The sequence below is a fragment of the Pomacea canaliculata genome, linkage group LG2 (genome assembly GCF_003073045.1).
Source record: "Pomacea canaliculata isolate SZHN2017 linkage group LG2, ASM307304v1, whole genome shotgun sequence".
Taxonomy (NCBI): domain Eukaryota; kingdom Metazoa; phylum Mollusca; class Gastropoda; order Architaenioglossa; family Ampullariidae; genus Pomacea; species Pomacea canaliculata.
The window spans coordinates 44,090,369-44,110,900 of NC_037591.1; the positions used below are offsets into that span (position 1 = coordinate 44,090,369).

Genomic DNA, 20,532 nt, shown 5'->3' on the forward strand with positions numbered 1-20,532 from the left:
GTGATAAATGCAGGTCTCTTAATGCACATCCACAACAAAAAATCACATCTGATTCTAGAAATATAATCACTGGAAGTTCATATAAAACCTTACTGTCAGTAGCAGCAGCTGCTGGTGTCAACTCAGAATATGTGATTGAGGCCCCTAAAAATAACCAAAAAATCAATGCAAGTGTATTTAAGTGTACACACAATGCGATTACATCTTTTACTTGTGCATACATAAAGTAAACAAAAGGTACTTCTAATTCTCTGAACATAGTAATTTGAAACTCAAGTGTAGCCTTACTGTGCTGGAGAATTTACAGACCAAACACGTCTGATAGAAGACGGAGTTTGCGCATAACTGATCCCACAGGTCTTGGTGGGGGGAATACAAAGTGGTGATGTACTGCTTTCACAGCACAGGGCTCCTAAAACAAGTAATTTTGGTATCAAATCACCAGAAAGGTCCTTATGCACACTTACATGACAAGAGAAAGAGCTATCACAATTAAGCACAAACTAAAGTGGTACGAATAATTTAATTTCTAAAGTATCAAATACTAAATTTCTTTCAAACATTCTATTTGTACTTTATTCAATTTATCATTAGTGCATTAGAAGAAATTTTAAAATTTTTTACAAAGGAGTAATCAAATGAGCACACACAGAGAAAATAACTTACATGTGCTTTTAATTATCTGCTGGTAGGTGAAAATATTCCAGTTCGGGCTTGGCTTTTTTCAGTTTTTAACCCAGGTGGAGTCTGCTTTAGAGCTAGGCCAGAAATATCTACTGGTGTTCTTAGGATTAGCCATTCATCGGGTACGATGGCTGCAGACTTCTTTCCATCTTTGAATAGCTCGATAATGTGGTACATCTTTTAAATTGAAAACTTTATCTTTGATCATCAAAACCTAGCAAATAAATTGGAAAAGACTATATACGAAAGTTTCACAAATTAAATGTCCTTTCTAAAGCTTATTTCTTTAATCAAAATACTGCATTTCATTTTAATTGGATACTGGCCTTTATCAACCTAAATAACTTGTTTACTATTTCTTTTGTTTTTATTGATCATGCATTTTCTATTAGGTGTATTTAATATTATAAGGGCCCACCCAATACAGTAATAATATGCTTTGAGCAGAAAAATCCTTCCAATGCCTATATATACTCATACTCAATCCATTTAAATGTAACACACTATCTCCTCTAGATACATCCCTGTTGTTAAAATAACGTAATTTATGAGCATCATTGACTTATACCATATACAGAAAGAGAAATCCTTTAAATTAATTATGAAGCATCAAACAAATATCAATTTCCTGTTGCATAGTATAGAAATATGGTAACATGCTAGGATAGGAACAGATAAGTAGAAAATTCAGGGCAAAAGTAAATGTTGCTAATGAAATGACATTTACTTAACTTTGCATGCATTTGGGTTTAGTGATTGAAAATGAAAACAATATACACATATATATACACTCACATAGACTCAAATTCTGCTTTGAAAAACTGAATAATAAAATATATGTATTTGTTTGGTGTATTGAATCAGATGTACCTGAAGAAACTAAAAGTAATTAAAATTTTATGTGTCAACCCAACAAGAAAATAAAATGGAAAACAAAAATGTACATATTTTTGTTACAATAATGTGTACATAGACACTTAAATTATGTTCATTTGAATGTAGTTTTGATTTCTGATGTCTTTAGGGATTCTAATTTCGATAACTTTTGCGACATGTGTAGGGCAGATTTGACTGCATGTCCCTAGAGCAATTTCTTTTGATGTATCTCCTGTTTGAGTAGGAATCGCTCATCTTTGCTAAATTTTCAGATGCTGGTCAATGAATATTAAAATTTTAAATTCTGCGTACTTGTACCTTGACAAATTTTGAAGAAGCGTGAAGATCTTTCCTGAAGAACAATGAAGATCAGATCGAGTGCAAGTCCAATGTCGCTCTATCTTTATATAAATAAGGCGGCGACCGGAACACGTGCGAATAAGGGTTGCATGAGGGATCATTCTTGATAATATATCTACATGTGTATATACTTTATATTTTTTTGAGACTGTGATAACCATTAAGTATAAAATGTATTTATGTGTTATTTAACAATCTATAAAATAATTACAAATATGCGCTTTGTAAAACGTGTCTTGATAGTCGTAAATCATTCATGTCAGCGAGCTTGGCTCAAACTTGGTGACCCTGTCTGTATTGCGAATGTTGGCTGGTAACTGGTCCACCAATCTTTTACCAATATCCCCATCGCAGCTGAATGAGCGATAGCGTTGCTCGGCACCGAGAACGTTGGCGCTTGCTTGGAAGATGATTGGCAATGGGCTAACCAAGATTTTCCCAAGCTTGGCCCTTGCTTGGCCAAATCTTGCGTGTTTGCTGGGGACTAGTATCAGCGATAAAGAATACAGTTTATTGTCACACGCCTCCATCCCCCTGACCTTTGTATACCCTGGCTGAAGCAAGAAGAAAACGTCAGTGTTGGGTTGTATTGATCTCTATAGTATTGGAAAATATAATTGTTCCTCTGTTTCACGAAGAGTTCAACATTGACTGTGCACTCCCATGTTTAGTGGGTTGGTTTGAGTAGGTCCCACATCTCACATTTTGTTTCCTCATTTAGATTCGCTTATCTGCTGAGTGATATATGGTCACCACGTGGAGGTTCAAAGGTCGCTTGATAAAGCTGTTCTAGTCTCTTGACTTACACCACAATGGGCGCCCAACAACACAAACTACTGTCCTAGACTAGGGTAGACCACACAGCCACCATTACAACACAAACTAGGTCCTAGGCTAGGGTAGACCACGGCCATCATTACAACACAAACTAAGGCCCAGACTATGGTGGACAACACAAACCACTGTCCTACACTAAGGTAGACCATGCAGCCACCATTATAACCCTAGGGTCCTAGGGTAGACCACACAGCCACCATTACAGCACAAAGTAGGGTCACCTCTCATGTTTAGCTTGCATGCGGTGACCTTATCACCCAGACATACCGTGGTGACATCTACCTACACTGTACGTCTGTTGTGTGTATCGTTATCTGTGGCATCGACACTTGCGGCTTTTGTAATCATGTGATATACCGGTGTACAGCGGACCACGAGCCGGTGTCTTCATTTGAAAGTCTATCCGAAAAAAATTATTCTTCAAACACAATTGTGTTACATGCACGGTAGCCCTGCTCTCTGAAAAGCGTAAATTCTAAATGGAGAAAATCCCTACAAATGGTTTCACTACATTCAAGTATGAGACTTGCGTACTCATATCAAAATATCTTTGACAAATTGTCTTCTGGCCTGAAAAAAAGGGGGTAAAGGTCGTCCCCTAACCTTTTTCTTCTAGGATCGTTGGGAAAAGAGGAGTGACAGACTGCACCATCTCCTGCTTTAGCTTTAACCTAACCCTCTATGGAGTCAGATGTCGAGAGCTGAGTAAATTTGTTTCAGGAGTGTGGGGGAGGAAGGAAGCTTGCGGCACCACACGGATATTGAACCAGCCATGTCTAGACCAGAACAAAGCACAGTGAGTAATTATTACTTCTGCTGAAGTACGAGACAAGGAGTTAAAGGCAGACTTTCCCTTTCTCTTTCTCTCAGAGGTTGACTAACGCGATCCCCCGAAGCTCTCTACCGGTGAGCCCTGATCCGTTTCTTTAATTACATTATTCATTATCCATTATTGTTCTTCATTTGCCATTTGCATCACTAACACTTCCATTCACCTTCTCCTCGCTCTCTCTGTAATAACTTACTTGTCCTAGGCACAACTGGTTCGAGACAACATAGACGTAAACCGTCACGCTTTCAGATGCTGACACTCCCTTTGTGGGTACAGACACTGACAGCTGCTGCCACAGGGTTTACATAAGCAGCGTGCCTGTGTGTCGCAATAAACTTCCGCATCACTGTGTGATGAAAAATGTGGTCCGCTTGCAGAGTTTAATAAAAGTAAACATTGATCCTACTTTAAGCTAAGTGAAAGACAAGCGATCAATACATAATCAAATGTTGACAAAAAAAGCCAGGAAAATGATTGACAATAAGAATAGATATCGAAAGAAAGAAAAACAACTGGAATTATTGACAAAGTTGCTGAATGTAAACAGGGATCATAAGGATCAGAGCAATGAACGTGCAAAATAGGAATGCATTTTAATGGGGTGAGAACTCTGATACTAGGGTACAGCTGACCGTCAGGTGTCACATGAAAGGTCGGCGTCTCTCTAGACACGTCAGTCACTTGGTGGGCGTCAACTTCCGGCAACACCGCCTGACATACACCTAGGTACATCAAAGCCAAGCGCACCTGGCAATGGCACTGTAGTGGGTTTGCTGTCACAGCTGTTCTCTTCACGTCTGCGCAAGATTGGATTTACTGCTCATCACAGGTTGTCATACTGTCATAGTCAGGTGCTCCACCCACGGCTGCAGTCGGACCGGGGCTATTGCTCATCTCGGGTAGGTAAGTTTGATCTGTACCCCGATGTCATAACAGCATCAGAACCTTTTACTTACTTTTTATTTTATTAACTGAGTACTAGTGGTGTAAATGATAACAGGCCATATTCCTGGCTGTTTCCCATGATCTCCAAGGACTGATGTGGTGTTGTTACAATAGAACTATAGTCTTAATAAAGGAAGACGAGGAGTAAGATCCAGGCGCCTATTTAGTTGAATTTCAAACATTTTTTTAATGTGTACATGTGATCATCTCTGATCACACAAGAGCAGACACAGGCTGGGAAACGAACAGCAGCGACGCAGGCTGACAAAAAGCTACACACACCTGACTATTAAATACCACTCAGCCACACCTGCCATAGTCTCCTACGACTACTATAGTAGTAATAGCAGCACTTCCCTGCTGGCAGCAAGCTCTGGTCTTTGACACAAGCAGTCGGTCAGCATTATCCCTGTAGATCAGCAGACTCCCCAACACACTCACCACAGGCAAGCACGCAAGCTCGTTATGGTGTACAGAGGAAACAAAACAAGTAAAACAACTTCGTCGTAAACAAAGTAAACGTTAACACAACTGTGGATGAGAAAGTTACTGTGGGAATGTGGGTCAGTATGGGAAGTGTGTATGTAGGGGGTGGGCACAGCCACTAGGGTGGTTCAAGCAGAATCATCCAATTGATGGCTTCATGGTCTGATCCAGCTCTTGCGTTCACCCACGAACTAATCCTGGACTGCTGGCAGACGATTTTTTTTTTCAGTTAACTGCTAAAACGAGGCATTAGACGACATAGTTTCCGGTTTATTCACATTCTTTATTACGGATCGCCGAGAATAACAGCAGATCACTTCGCAAGAAGCTAAGCGTTGGTCTTGGCAGACAGACAGAAATACACCTATACACATCCTTGGTTCACTTAAAGTTGCCATCCATAGTAAGGGACTCTACTGTCTCCCCTTCCCCAGCTGTTGCTGAGCGGGTTTGTTCCCTTTAGTTGCTCATTCAGCCACCCTTTCGTAGGCAGATTAAAAACAAACAAAAAACACACATACAACAAACAAACAAAACAACAAAAAACAACAACAAACAAAAGAAAACCAAAGTGTATTTGAAGATTTCAGAGAATTGTGTGCATGCATGAGACCTTTACTGTACAGTATATGAACACTATTGTTAGCAAAGTACATTCAACCTCAATTAATTAGCTTCAAATGCCCAGCCGTGGTTCTCGTTAATTTTCTAGACAGAGTAAACATCAAAATTCACAGCTTTGGGCATCGCCATCGGCGTCTATAGTTTCAGTGAAGCCTGGTACTTCGATCCTCGGCATCAGTTAATTAACATCACTTTCAGGCATTAATTGTTATTCTACACAATGTCAATGACCTACATTTAGAAAAAGAATTATTTTCTCTGTAAACGCTGTTACAGCTTGCAAGAAAGGGAATCATGCCTATACGTCTATAACAAATACAATATCAACAAGTGAATAACAGTAGCAGACGATCCATATTTTTGCGTGCTCCTTAATTGTTGCCTGTTTTAATTACTTGATGTTTTATGTGCAAGATGCTTATTTTATTGCACTCATGTTATGTGTTAAATGTCTTTGATTATCAAAAGCTCGACTGGACCCCTTCTCGTGTATGTGTGACGCTATCAAGCTTATATTAATTTTATTTTGACACACTTGTAGCAGTGCTCACGTTGGCGCATGCCTCAGTCTGGGCACACTCTGTAAGTAGATGGCTCCTCTCTGAACGAAATATTCTAGATAGACTGTAAACATCGTAATCTGCTGTTTGTGCATCACTCATAGCAGGACCGTACTTTAACGTTCCTCACCATAAATTTCTGCGCATATCTTTGGCGCACCTAGTTACACGAAGGTTCATACCTACGTATGACAATTAAGCACCTTCATCCTATGGTAAAAGCAACAATTAATGGTTGTGTCAGCTAAACACATTTTTTGTGAATATCGATAAAGTTTGAAGAACACTCAGGGTGGACAGAACTGTAGTTTACATAAAAGTTAGATGTTGAGTGACGTGAGCCGCTTTCCAGCGGGACCACAACACCTTGCGGCAGAATGGTACTTCTCTCGTACTCAGGGTGCTTTTACTTGGAGGGAAAGGTTGAGTGACGTGAGCCGTTGTCCAGCGGACCATAGCACCTTGCGGCAGAATGGTGCTACTCACTTGCTCAAAATAAAGTTTTACTGCTTTTCCAAGCAGGACCAGCCGCCTTTCGGTCAACAGGTGCAAGCACTGACCAAGTGATGGGGTGGAAGGGGATGCGGGGTGGAGGGAACAAGCACTGTCCTCAACAAGCTCCCGCTACAGAAGCAAATAGATTGGAAAGCAAGCTTCATTGAAACAAGCGAATAGACCTGGACAGAACTAATAGAAACATACTTATGTTGTGTCTTCCTAATCACTTTCTGTCTTCACGGAAAATGTCCTCTTTCCTAAAAAAAAAAAAAAAAACAAAAAAAAAAATCCTGGATAGCGAAGGAACTTAACTATATGTATCGAACACTATAAGAAGCCTACATTTTATACTGGAACTGTACATGGCAAAAACAGGGAGGTGCGGGATGTCGCGGTTACCCTCCCCCCCTCCCAGCATCGCCTGGATGCACGCTCGCAACCGCTGACACACCGGCACCAACACACACCCACTCGCTCACCCAGAGGCGGGACACCACGTACCTGTCGAGCCATTTATGAACGTAGACCACAACAAAGTTGAAATGAATGGTACAAATAAGAAGTTTAATCACATGTAGATGAAAATGAGGGAAAATGATTGGAGAAGTACACATACGCGTACACACGCGCACGCAAGGAAATAGAGATAACCCACGCCCAAGGAAGAGATAATGAGATGTTAGTAAGGGAGATAATAATAATTTATTAACAAAAAAAAAAAAAAACAAACTCGTCATACACCAGTACACACTGCGGCACAGTACTGTCGGAGTTCTTACCCCTGAGGCCTTCAGGCCTGACCACCAACTTGTATTAATGGATTGCTGGCAGACGATTTTTTTTCGTTCGTACCAGAGACGTTATACCCTGACGTCTGTGTTCGTACCCACTACGCCACGGACACGGTGCTCACGATGAATACTAATGTAACGTACTTGTAGTTTGACATCGTCTCGGTTGTGTTGGACCCTCATTTATCCTACCTTTATTTATTCATTTATTTTACCTTTACCTGCCATCACTTTTAGGCCTTGAGTTATTTTGCATGTCGCAATAAACTTTATGCAGCCCTTCATAGTGTTTACAAGTTGGTTGTAGAATTACCCCCAGAATCCGTTTCATAGCTGGCAGAGAGTGAATCGGAGAGTTTGCTTTGTCAAGTCAAGGTTGCTGACGTCACGCTTCCCCACTTTGACAACATCTATTCCAGCTGTCTGTGGATTCTGGTCACATTCCTGATATTCCTGATATCTGGAAACTTTCACACATTGTGCCTGTCCCTACAATCACTAGGCCCAGCGAACCCAGCGACTTCAGACTAGTCAATCATCATGAACTCACTTGAGACACTTGTAAGAGTGATCGAGGTTATGACTGCTGTTGATCAACATCTTGACCCTCTGAAGTTTGACTACAGAGCTGGACAATGTGTGGATGATTCTCAGCTGTTTATACTAAATACTGTGTACAAACATCTGGAGGAACCCAGAGCTCATGCCGGGCTTCTCTTCGGTAATTTTTCTTCTGCAACCTCACTTGGGGGAGAGTCTAGTTTCAGACTTCCATCAGTCTCACCAACTCTCTGGGTCCTCAACTTTTTAACAAACAGACAACAAAGAGTTTCTGTTAACGGTCTTCTCTCCCATCCTGTTGTCACCTGTACAGGTTCCCCTCAAGGCTGCTCCTTGTCTCCACTACTGTTCATACTGTATACTAGCAGTTGTAGAAGCACTACGGATAGAAATGATTTTCGTCTTGGAGACGAACAGGCCTAAGACAGTCATCAGTATTATCCATGATGATGCCATGGAGGTAGTGGACTCTTACAACATGTATCTAGATACTGTCTTTGATAAAAAGCTTCAATGTGACATCAACACTGACATGATCCTCCGTAAGTCAACAACGTCTGTACCTCCTACGGAAACTCACATCTTTCTGTCAGCTGTCATCCTCACTCGGTTTTATCAGTCTTTCATTGAAAGTTTCATCACTTTTTCTTTTATCTCTTGATACCACAGCCTCTCTCTAGGGAACAGGAACAGTCTTGTCTACCTTGTTTATATCTGTCCCAAGATCACCGGAACCAGGCAGAGGGACTTGGCAGCCTTTTGTCATCAGCAAATCCCCAGGAAGGCATCACGCGTCCTCTGTATTTCTCATCATGTGTTGGCCTGTGAGTTCTCACTCTTAGTATTTCTGACCATGTGTTGGCCTGTGAGTTCTCACTTTTGTAGTCTAGCTGTAGGTACCGATGTCTACAGAAGCAACCGTCACTGCAACTCATTCATCCCACGTGACATTGACTTGATAAACTCTACTGGCCGCCATCTTGTATGGGCTGAGGTGACCTAAGGTCGCTAACTGTATCTACTCGATTTGTGTTTGAGAGAGAGAAATTATTTCAGCATGCATATGCATTATCTATATATTGCTACTACGAATACTATCTGGAATTGCCCTTGTGGATTAATAAAGTTGTATTGTATACAGAGGCACAAATTAACAATAACAACCGATAACAACATTAACAACCGACTTTATTAATCCCAACGGGCAATTTAGATGGGAGCTGTGCCCTGTTTCCAAAATATATGTATATGGGAAAAAAAAAAACAAAAAACACACAAACACACACACACACACACACACACAACCACACATATGCACACCTACCCATCACACACACACACACCGCTGATAGTTCATCTGTGATTGAGTAGCTGAACTGCGGATGGCACAAAAGATTTCAGGTGCCTGTTGCTTTTGCATACTGGCATGGCATAGCGTTTACCTGAGCTTAATAAAACCAATTCTCCCGCTAGCACATGCTCGGGTATGGACATAATGCGGGAAGCCTTCCTAATTAATTGTTGATTACAGAAGGAAGTCAAGTCCCTCTGTTTAATACCAATTATCTTGGAACAGATGTGGACAATGTTATTCAAACTGTTCCTGTCATGGACAGATAAATTATAAAACCAGCATACAAATGAGAAGGATAAAAGACTCTCAATAAAAGATTGATAAAAACGAACTAAAATTGCTCTGCTAACAGAGAAGCTATTTAACTTCCACAAAAGGTACATTCTTTGCTGGCCACGTGACAATGTGTTAGTGTTTACAGTCCATTTAAGCTGGCAATCAAAAACAGTTCCCAGGTACCTGAAAGAGGCAACAGTTTCAACAGGTTTGCTATGTATCACACTGGGAGCAACAAACTAATCTTTGATTCTGCTAAAATCTATATTCCTTTCCTTTGTTTTGTCTACATTTAACTCAAGAAAGTTCTCATCGCACCACTGTACAAAGTCAGTTAAGGCATTACCATGATCTGTCTTATGTTCTTGTAAAAGAGTCAACAGTGCAGCATCATCAGAAAACTTAATGAGGTAGCTATTCTCCTCCATACTTCTGCAGCTGTCGGTATACAAAATAAACAACAAGGGTGATAGACAACAACCTTGTGGGGACCCGGTGCTTGTGACAACAATGTCGGAATAATTACAATTAACATACACCCTCTGCTGTCTGCATGTCAAAAAATCCACAATCCACCTGACCAGTTGGTGTGGTAGATCAAAAGCAGATATCAATCGCAGAGCTAGAAGGTATGGTAATTGATAACTAAATGAATTTAAAAACCTGTCCTTTTTAGGAAAGGAGGATGGCAAGATATGGTGGGTTAACAAAACTTGTTTTCTTTTAGCATAGAATAATGGCAAGATATTGTTTACTAAGAACTGCTTTTCTTTCAGGCGAGGAGAATGTCAGGATGTGTTGGATTCATGAAGAAGCTGGTACGAAAAAAAGTATTCACAGATGATAACATAGAGGATACCAGCCTTCATCGATGTCTCACGACATGGGATCTGATCGGCCTGGGTAAGTTCTCACAGGGCTCACTGCTCTATCCCTATCCCTGCTCTAACCTTACTGCTCTAACCCTCGCTGCTCTAACTCTAACCTTACTGCTCTAACCCTTGCTGCTCTCCCTGACTGCTCTAAGCCTCACTGCTCTAACCCTCGCTCTTTAAACCCCACTCTTTAATCCTAACCCTGCTCTAACCTTGCTGCTCTAACCCTGATTGCTTTAACTCTCATTGCTCTAACTCTAACCCTGCTCTAACCTTACTGCTCTAACCCTCGCTCTTTAACCCCAACTCTTTAATCCTAACCCTGCTCTTATCCTTGCTGCTCTAACCCTGACTGCTCTAACCGTAACTGCTTTAACCTTATTTGCTCTAACCCTAACCCTTTTTAACCCTTGCTCCTCTGAGCCTGACCACAACCATTGATAATCCGTCAAAATGTTTGATCATTATGATATTATGTTTTTATGTATTATCATGCTATATTACATAGGCATTGCCATGTTATATTGCATATGTATTATATGTAATATTGCATATTTATTATAAACATTCTATTTTCAGGTATAGTTTTGTGTGATATATAATTGAAATATTGAAAAATAACCCTGGGACATAGTACAGTGCACAGGCAGGTGTTGTTTCGTTCGTATATATATATTGGTATGTTATATTACAAACGTAGTAGCCTGTTATTTTCACGGCATGTGTGTATCGTCTTGTATGATATAGTTGACCTGTAGTACAATAAATAAATATGGCACAGTACAGTGAGTGCTCAGGCAGGTGTTGTTCCAAGTTCCCGCGCGTCTGGCATTGTCCGAGTGACGGTCAGTCTGGTCAGTTTACAAAATACGCGGCTGTAAACAACTGGTGCCGGCAAGTTTTCTTTAAACCTACCGTGTGTTCCGTGGTGTCCGCAAGTGAGTATAAATATTGTGCTCAAAACAATTGAAAGGCCTGTTGTGTAGTTGATCACAGTGTGGTACAGTAATATTGAATCAAAGCATTTCTTTATTCATTGCATGAAACATTATCACCCAATGTCACTGAAACAAATCATTTTAACAACAAGAATTTGGTGTGACATAAACCATGTTTTCAAAATTCAGGAAAGGGATATCAGAGAAAAAGAAAGTCAGTATCGTGTGTCCGCCATTGACCTGAATACAGAAAAGGCATCATTGTCTCATGAGCTGAACCAATGTTCTCAGAGTCCTTTGAAGAATTGCCTGCCACTCTTACTGAAGAAATTAGTTTTTGATTGATGTCAACTGCACGGGAGTGGTTTGCTCTGTTGCTGGCCCATGACATCCTTTGCATGTTCAATGGGATTCAGATCTGGGGAACAGACCGGCCAGTCCCTCCGGTAAACTTGGTTTTCATCAGGAAGTCATTGACGAACCCATGAAGTGCGAGAGTCACCAGAGCATGTCCGAGACGTGGGAGTTGGAGAGATACCGAGCTGACCAGATATATATATACCGGGATGCGACTGTAGAGACATTAACGACGACACTTGAGTCGTAGAAAAGAGACATGAGATCGTCCCCCCCAAGGGCAGCCGGCGGTTAGTCCTTCTACCGTGCACCTCCTTCACCTCGCTAGCCACTTGAGATGCCAGGAACCTCAATGACGGCTAAGGGAGAAAACAGATTTTCATCAATCGACCGACCAACCCATCAGTATTGTCTGTACACAGCGCGTCCAGATCAGAAATTTGCCTTTGGCTCACACAGTGACACAAATATTATCAACTTGTGACATGTCACAAACACACACACACACACGCACGAACACACACACACACACACACACACACATCCCCTTCCTGAGAAACAGAGATAAAATAACTATAATTATCATAAGAATAGAATAAAATAGTTGAAAACCAGTGACTACCGAAAGCGAGCTATAAATTAGGAGGAAAAAAAACCCAAAAGACTGGTCGCACACTCAGCATCTTCTCTGAAACCACAAGGATGAAGGCGATGAAGGGAGTGATGCTAGTCAGGTTAGAGTGAGTTCTGGGACCGTGATTAGCCATGGTGCGGTTATAAAGCACAGACTTCTCAGTACGTTTGTTAGAATGCCATTTAGTGAAAGCAGGCTGTTCGTCTTTTAATTGAATGGGACTGAGTAAATGATGCACTGATTCATTTTCAGGTATTGGCAGCACTCTTGGAACTGGGATCTACATTGTGGCGGGTCAGGTGGCTAAGCAGACAGCGGGTCCAGCAGTGGTGTTGTCTTTCTTTGTGGCAGGAGTTGCCTCTGCTTTTGCTGGTGAGTTTATTGACACAATAGTGTATACTAAGAAACACACAGATTTCAAATAAATAATGATGTTAAAGCGACATCATAGGGTGAACGCTTTCAGGAAGGGGAAGAAAGTGCTGCTGGACTTAACCTATGGCCCAAACACTGCAAAGATCAGTACAAGTTCCAGTTGAGGAGAGACCCCAATGAGATGGAAACCAGCGAGCTTACAGACCTACTATAAGTACCATTAGAAGAGGTCTAGATATCTGTACACAGTTTGAAGGGAGAGAAGTTCTCAGGCATCGACAACGTCCCTGCTGACCTACACATTCAAGATGGAAAGAAACAAAGAGGATGTACTAGTCTGTGCCAAAAGACCTGGGACCGCAAAGAATAACATAAAGAATGGATGCAGTTAATAGTCATACCACTTTCAAAGAAAGAAACCCATAGAAAAAAAAAACAGGATGACTTTCTGCGGGACTGTGCATCCTTTCACAACCTGAGTGCAGTGCTACTTAATGACCAGTTGGGAGACTTTTTTTCAGGAAACGGCGGATGTCCGTACACTTGTAAGTTTAACACCATCTTGAACTGAAATCTTCGTGCCTAAAGTCATTCACGAACTTCTTTCCTCTATCAGAAAGAGGATCATCTGCGACCTAGGATGCATTGTGTGGTAAACATACATGGGGTGTATGTTGACGATGATTATAAATGTATCAAGTGTCTATGATACTGATCATAGTTAGATTAATTAAAGTTAAAATATTTCATTTTAATAAAGAGATGAAAGATGAATTCTGTTCATATTGATTATACTGTGATAATTTTCATATAAAATGTTATCTTGTAATATGTTATCTATCTTTTATTGGAGATGTGTGTATATCTATACACCCTATATATATATACTTTCACTGGCAGGAATGTGCTATGCAGAGTTTGCTGCTCGTGTCCCCCGTGCTGGATCAGCTTATGTCTACAGTTACGTGACTGTTGGCGAGTTAATGGCATTCATTATTGGCTGGAATCTGCTTCTGGAGTACATTATAGGTGATATTTTGAAGCAATCTAAACAGTTATTTCAGATATTTGTATTACAAGTCCAACAAAAACTATATTATGTGTCTTCCATTCTTTGCTTTAGATAGAATGAAAAGCTGTCAGAGATATTAAGATCCTGGAACAGCAAGTTGTAACACAGCTCAAGAAACTCAATCTTTTTAAAGCCAAGCATCCTGATTGCATCTACCCTAGGCTTCTGAAAGAAATGTAGATCAAGAAGGACCTAAGGCTGCCAAGCTTCATACATCACGGGCTAAGGGATGACTTTCTCCAAGCATATAAAATTACCTATGGCTTATACCACAGCAATTCCAAAAGATACATGTTTCATGTATCACAGGCGAAGGGATGACTATACAACCATATAGATTACTTACTTACCTAGGGTTGTATGTAAGGCATCCAATGGACACCTCCATCATAGTCTGCCATCAGCTGTCTAATGAAGGACTATTTTGGGTGGTGCCTCTGGTTTCATTCTGCACACATGCCCTAGCCTCTTCCATCTTTTTTTAATTATGGTTGTCATATGTGTGCAGCTGGCTCTTGTAACAGTTTTTTTATTAGTAATTGTATTATGCCAGAATATTTTGACAATTTTCCTCAGACAATGATTTGCTGATGTCTCCCAGCACTTACTTCCATAGAGTAAGACCGAGAGGACATTGTTTCTGAAGATTCTTAATTTTGAATTCCTCCTTTGAGTTTTGGTCTTCCTAATTTCTTCTAGAATGTCAAAGGGTTGATTTGCTTTGAAGAGTCTGTTCTTCTCATCCTTTTCTGTATCTGCATTTGTTGTTATTAGACTACCAAGGTATGCATATTCATTGACTTTCTGTACTTTTTTTGTTCTGGGTTTGTAATGGGTTTTGTTGACTTGGCATTCTGACTCATTTTTTTCGTTTTGCCTGTGTCCCATTTTTGTTGCAGTTTTAATCAGATTGTTGATCTTTTCCTGCGCAGCTTTGTGTTGGCTGGATAATGCAATCATTTCATCAGCTTAATATAAGTCATCCAGTACAGATCTAAGTGTCCAACGGATTCCTCTTTTTTGTCTTCTGTTGTTTGTTTTAGGAATGAATTGGTGGTCCATTGCCAAACATTTTTCAGTTTGGAGGGAATATTAGTTTCTTTACCATGTAAAAGAAGTACTTTTAGAGACTGAAAATGGTCCTCCCAGTAAGTAATAGCTTTAGTCCTGCATGACAGAGTGAATACCTGAATAACATGCAGCATGGCGCCAGTGACAGTGGCCAGCCTCTTCAGGTCTGTCCAACCCACCTTAACCTAAAAGCATTCATGGTCGACTGACATACTGATGAGAAAAAGATCTTTGGAATACTACAGACTATGTGAAAGCTTCTGGATTTCCCTTGAGTGTGTGGAAGAAGTATTCTCCTTTCCCTTCTTGCTTTTTGTTCTACCTATTCTGTATTTCCTATTAGAGTGTCAACATAGAGAGATGATCTTTCTTTTCTTGCAATTTCCTCTCCTATAGCATATTCTGGAGTTCTCATGAGAGTGTCAAAGAAGAAGAAAGATGATATTTTTCCCATTTTGCATTTTCTTCTCCTGCTTATTCAACAGCTGAATAAACTGGGGAAAGGTGTGTGTGGAGGGAAAATGGAGGGGGGTAGGACTTTGGAAGCTAGTGCTGTCACCACTTGGCTATCCGCTCCCCCTTTGTGAGATATAGGCATCATAAGAAAATGCTTGTGACCCTTTGATCTAATATTTCCTATTTCCTCTCTACCCTTTAGGCACAGCTAGTGTCGCACGAGCCTGGAGTGCCTACTTCGATTCCCTGATTGACAACCAAATACAAGACTTTTTCAAGAAACATATGCCCATTCATCTGACTGGTTTTTCAAGCTACCCAGACTTGTTCTCTTTTGCCATTACACTTCTTCTAACAGGTAATAAGGCATTTCTGAAAAAGTGTGATATACTTTCACTGATATAGTGGCAAGAAGTATTTGTTTAAAGATAGTGTAATCAGACTAATTATTAGGCCTCAGTGACTGAAAACAGAATCAAATAAGCTATGAGTTATTTTCTAATTATTCATTTGTCTTACCAATTAACTAGGTAATCTTTGCTTTCATATACCACATAATAAGTTACAATCAGTCCATTAGGCATTGTGGACAAAAGAATTATATAGTCATTAATAATTTCTGACAACTAAGTTATAGCTAGATAGGAAGCCATATGATTAGTGCATTCAACTTTGGAACAGAAGGTTTTGGACTCAAGACTTGTTCAAGCTTGAACTGTAAGACATCCTTTGTGCACCCCACTTGTTAAGGTTTCTCATCTGTCAGGAAACTCTTAAAGGAGGAAAACAGAGAGCGGATCAGTGCTGTCAGGAAATGGAAAATGAGAGGGTCTGTGCTCTCCTTTCTAATGGACCATATTTCTGTAACCTTTTCAGCCTGCCACAAGAATTTCGATTGTTTAGTATACTGTCCTGCTTGGCAGAGCAGTAAAGTCTTAGCCCTGAGTACGAGAGAAGTGCCATTTTGCCGCAAAGGTGCTTTGGTCCCACTGGAAAGCTGCTCATGTCACCCATTCTCCCCTCATCCCCCACCCCAGGGGGTTAGGTGCTAGGTTTTAGTAGTTTAGGTAGGTGGGTTGGAATAGAAATAGTATCTGTATTATGTGTAAATAATGTAAATAAATCTATGGGAATGAGGCAAACGTGCATCACCAGCACGAAAGAGAGTTGAGTCGTCAGTAGTTTTGACACAGCAGAGATAAGTGAGGTGACCGGAATGTGAGACGAGGCGTGACCTGAAACACCCGTAGACCCATGTGAGCGAGCTGATGAGATGATGACCCGTAGATGTGGCTGTTACTTCGCACGCCCGAGGCATGCTCTGAGCGATGATGAGATGATGACCCGTAGATGTGGCTGTTACTTCGCACGCCCGCTGCACGCTCTGAGCGAGATGATGAGCTGATAAGATGATGAGATGATGACCCGTAGATGTGGCTGTTACTTCGCACGCCCGAGGCATGCTCTGAGCGAGATGAGATGATGAGATGGTGAGTGGCTGATCTAGTCACACTCTTCCCTCGTGTAACTGTAACGGGTACACAGGGTCACACCGGTTCTCTTCGCTTTGACCTTCGCACAAACTTAAAGGATTATTTCCTACGTTCATCTCGAAGTGAAACACCACAGACCTCTCAAGTGACCTGAACGAGAGCTAACATTTTAGCAGAAAATTGCATCTTCTGTCCTGCATACTAAGTACTAGCGAGGAACAGACTGACTTGACACTAGAGGGCCGCAGTGTGAGCCTGAGCGAGGAAGCGCGGATCGGTCCGGCTACATTACCAAGAGCATCACAATTGAAAGCCCACTGGTGTTTGTAAAACAATTCTCCACTTTAACCCTTGTAAATAAATATACACTAAAATATAAGTTGTGCCGGTTTTTATCTGGTTCATCAGTCTAAAATTAGTCAAACATATACTTCTACCAGAAACTTTGAGGTAATCACTATTTTTTGTAGTAGAACATACCATAGCGGGAATGAACATATTTCATACTTTTAATGCCCACCTTGAGTACACACATGCATGTCCAAACACGCAAACAAACACGCAAAATGTATTTCAGACTGTTGTGCAATGTCAGTGTGAAATGAGTTATATGTGATTCTTTAATAACAGCTCTGCTAGCAATTGGAGTGAAGGAGTCCACGCGCTTTAACAACATCTTTACTTGCATCAACCTCTTTGTCATTGCATATGTCATCATATGTGGCTTGTTCAAGGCAAAGATTCAAAACTGGAATTTATCACACGATGAAGTAAGTTGATTGGCGCTTGAAATGAAGATATGTGTCACTTATATTTCCAAAATTTTCTTCAGTTTACTAGTAAAATACACATTTTTTTACCTTGAGTTATGGAGCTACATATTATGTATTACAAAACCAGCCATATATTCCTCTCCTTTAACCAAACTTACCAGAGATAATGATGCAAACCCAGTATTGTTTTCTCCATTGCTATCAATACATGTATTGGAAAAAGAATATCAAAATACATGTATTGGTGTGTGTTGATTATCAACAAAAATTATCTAGCATATGTAAAAAAAAAATTTTTCCCTTTCAAAACATTGTGATTTGTCTACGTAATGGCACAAGATTAAAGTCCTTTTAAGCTGTCTAGATTCTCTGAGTAAGGCACTATTATTATCTGTTCAGGTCCCACCTCAAGCTGGAAGTGGTGGATTCTTGCCCTTTGGCTTTTCTGGCATGATGTCCGGGGCAGCAACCTGCTTTTATGCATATGTAGGCTTTGACTGCATAGCTACAACAGGTGAGAGCTAATTTGTACTTGTGCCTGCTTTAATTACATTGATATAAGGGAGGAAAAATAGCATTTTTGATGGGCAACTGATCTGCATTTACATAGCATGTTAGGACAAATCCGGTAAAGGCTGTACGATGTTTTATTTATGTTTTAACTGAAGAAAAGGTGGGAACAAATGTAGGTTCGGATACTATGATCCTGAAAGCTGCTCTATTTTAATATATAAGAGGTAAAGAGCTCATAGGTGTGTATGTAACAGATGGGGGGTTGCTTTCCCAATCTCACCGCAATAACAAGCACAAGACTCTCATGGGTTCCAAATCCTTTTACTGTAACACTGGTTAATGGTTGTGGCTGTGGCAAGTCATACATGTCACACACTCACACTCACTGTCTTGCTGCTCTCTTCACCAAATGTTCCGAGAATATTAAAAGGAAAATATATTGTCGCGTACCACCCCCCAGCGTCCACGGAGCTGGATCACCACCTTGCCGCGGTCGGGGGCTTGCGTGTCTCGATGGACCTAAGAGCTATGGCCGCAACAGAAAAGAGCATCAGCTCCTAGCAGGGTCACCCAAGTCGGACAGGTCGAAGGGTAGAGACCAGACAAAGAGTGGTCCATGAGTGCTGAAGTCGGAGGTGGTGGGCTGTATGTGTGGCTTACAAACCTGAACCCAAGTTTAAACACCACCACGCAACACAGCCTATGCCTTTTTCAGTGACTATGCAACCCCCGATCCATTTTAGCACATGCCCCCATGGGCCGAGCTTCTTGTGCCGGCCCACTCCTTTCTCTTATGTTATTTTATTTTCTTTCTTACTGGTCCTTTCATCTATCCTCTTTCTCTAGCAAACCTTTCCTAGTCACCCTACAGTTCTATCTTTGCTATCTTCTGTCTACACTGGTCTTTCTCCTGTCTTCTTTTTCTACAATGCCTTTCTTTTCATGTATCTCTTTTCTCTGTGGCCTGCTTCTGTTCTAGCTCTATGCCGGTTTTTACAGGTGTTCTATCTGAAGTTACTTCGACAACAATTCCGAAGAAAATGACACGGCTGCCCTGTATGTCATTCTTATCAAGGAGCGAGAACCTTTATCATCCCGTGTCGCACCTCACCTATAAGCTGCCGGAGTAGATGTACAGCAGGTACAGCCTCTCCCTCTACTACGAGCTCCTCCTTGGATTCTTCTTGTTCCAGAGATTGGTCTTGATCTCGCAGCCTTAAGAAAAGGCGACAACAGTGACCTCATCTTTCTTCAGTGCTATCAGTAACTTCTCTCTGACTATCCTGGATTCTGTTTCATCTCCATCTATCTATTTTTCATCAAGTTGCACATAAGGCCTCAACCAGAGTCCGCCATCGATGTCGATCGGCTGAAACCCGCTGTAGGTGACCCCATGTCTCTAGGTGACCCCATGTCCAGCCCTTTCCTTTCATCTCCCTTTCCACTGTTCTTCTCCAAGTTTCCTTTGGGCGGCCTCGTTTTCTTCGGCCGTCTGGAGTCCATCGTAGGGCGACTCTGGAAAGGTCTGCTGTCTGCTGGCGGAGCACATGTCCAATCCATCGCCAACGCCTTCGTTGAAGCTGCGTGGTGATGGACTCGGTTTCAGCTCTTCAGTGGAGTTCTTCGTTGGTGATGGTGATGGTGTTTGGCCACAAGATGCTAAGTATGCGCCTGAGGCATCTGTTTTGGAAGACGTCAAGCTTGTTACTGATGGTTTTGGTCATCTTCCATGATTCTCATCCGTAAAGGAGGGTGCTGATCACAGTTGACTTGAAGATTCTCAGCTTGATCTTCTGACTGATGTTTTTTGCCTTCCATGTGCTCATGAGTGAGGCGAAGGCGTGGCTGGCTTTCGCCAGTCGGGCTCGAATCTCCACCTCCGCATCCCCGGTGTTTGACATTTTGGACCCAAGATAGGTGAAACTGTCAATCAATCTCTTCTCCATTTAGTTTGATGCTGTCTTGGACTGTGGCGTACACTCTCATATTGTTAGTTTTCTTTGTGCTGACCTTCAAGCCAAGGTTTCCAGCTGACTCTGAGAAGGCATTTGTTTTTTCCTGCATGTCTTGGTGGCGGTGTGACAGCAGGGCAATGTCATCAGCAAAGTCCAAGTCTTCCAGCGTTGTTGTTGCTGTCATAGTCATGGTTCATGTGATCCTTCTCCTCTCACTGTCGGTGGAAGTCTTCATGATCCAGTCCATGGTCAGGATGAAGAGGAATGGCGACAGAATGCAGCCCTGCTTCACCCCGGTACTGACGTTGAAGGGGTCTGTGAGCTCCGTGTCACAGA

General features: G+C 41.4%; 1 protein-coding gene across 5 annotated transcripts in view; it reads left to right on the forward strand.

Annotated features, from left to right (window-relative positions):
* The first annotated feature begins 3,405 nt into the window (after nucleotides 1-3,405).
* The window catches only part of LOC112558244 (cationic amino acid transporter 2-like), a 41,882-nt gene continuing 24,755 nt past the window's right edge, over nucleotides 3,406-20,532 (forward strand). Inside the window, exons 1-7 of one of the 5 annotated variants that reach the window (XM_025228590.1) lie at nucleotides 3,406-3,553; nucleotides 10,461-10,587; nucleotides 12,741-12,860; nucleotides 13,764-13,892; nucleotides 15,665-15,820; nucleotides 17,586-17,725; nucleotides 18,128-18,242. In XM_025228590.1, coding sequence (XP_025084375.1) covers nucleotides 3,530-3,553; nucleotides 10,461-10,587; nucleotides 12,741-12,860; nucleotides 13,764-13,892; nucleotides 15,665-15,820; nucleotides 17,586-17,725; nucleotides 18,128-18,242 — 811 coding nt within the window. In that variant the 5' untranslated portion in view covers nucleotides 3,406-3,529. Of the gene's footprint in view, nucleotides 3,554-4,219; nucleotides 4,493-10,460; nucleotides 10,588-12,740; nucleotides 12,861-13,763; nucleotides 13,893-15,664; nucleotides 15,821-17,585; nucleotides 17,726-18,127; nucleotides 18,243-20,532 lie in introns of those variants that run through there. The other 4 variants (XM_025228589.1, XM_025228593.1, XM_025228592.1 and 1 more) reach the window with 4 other exon arrangements.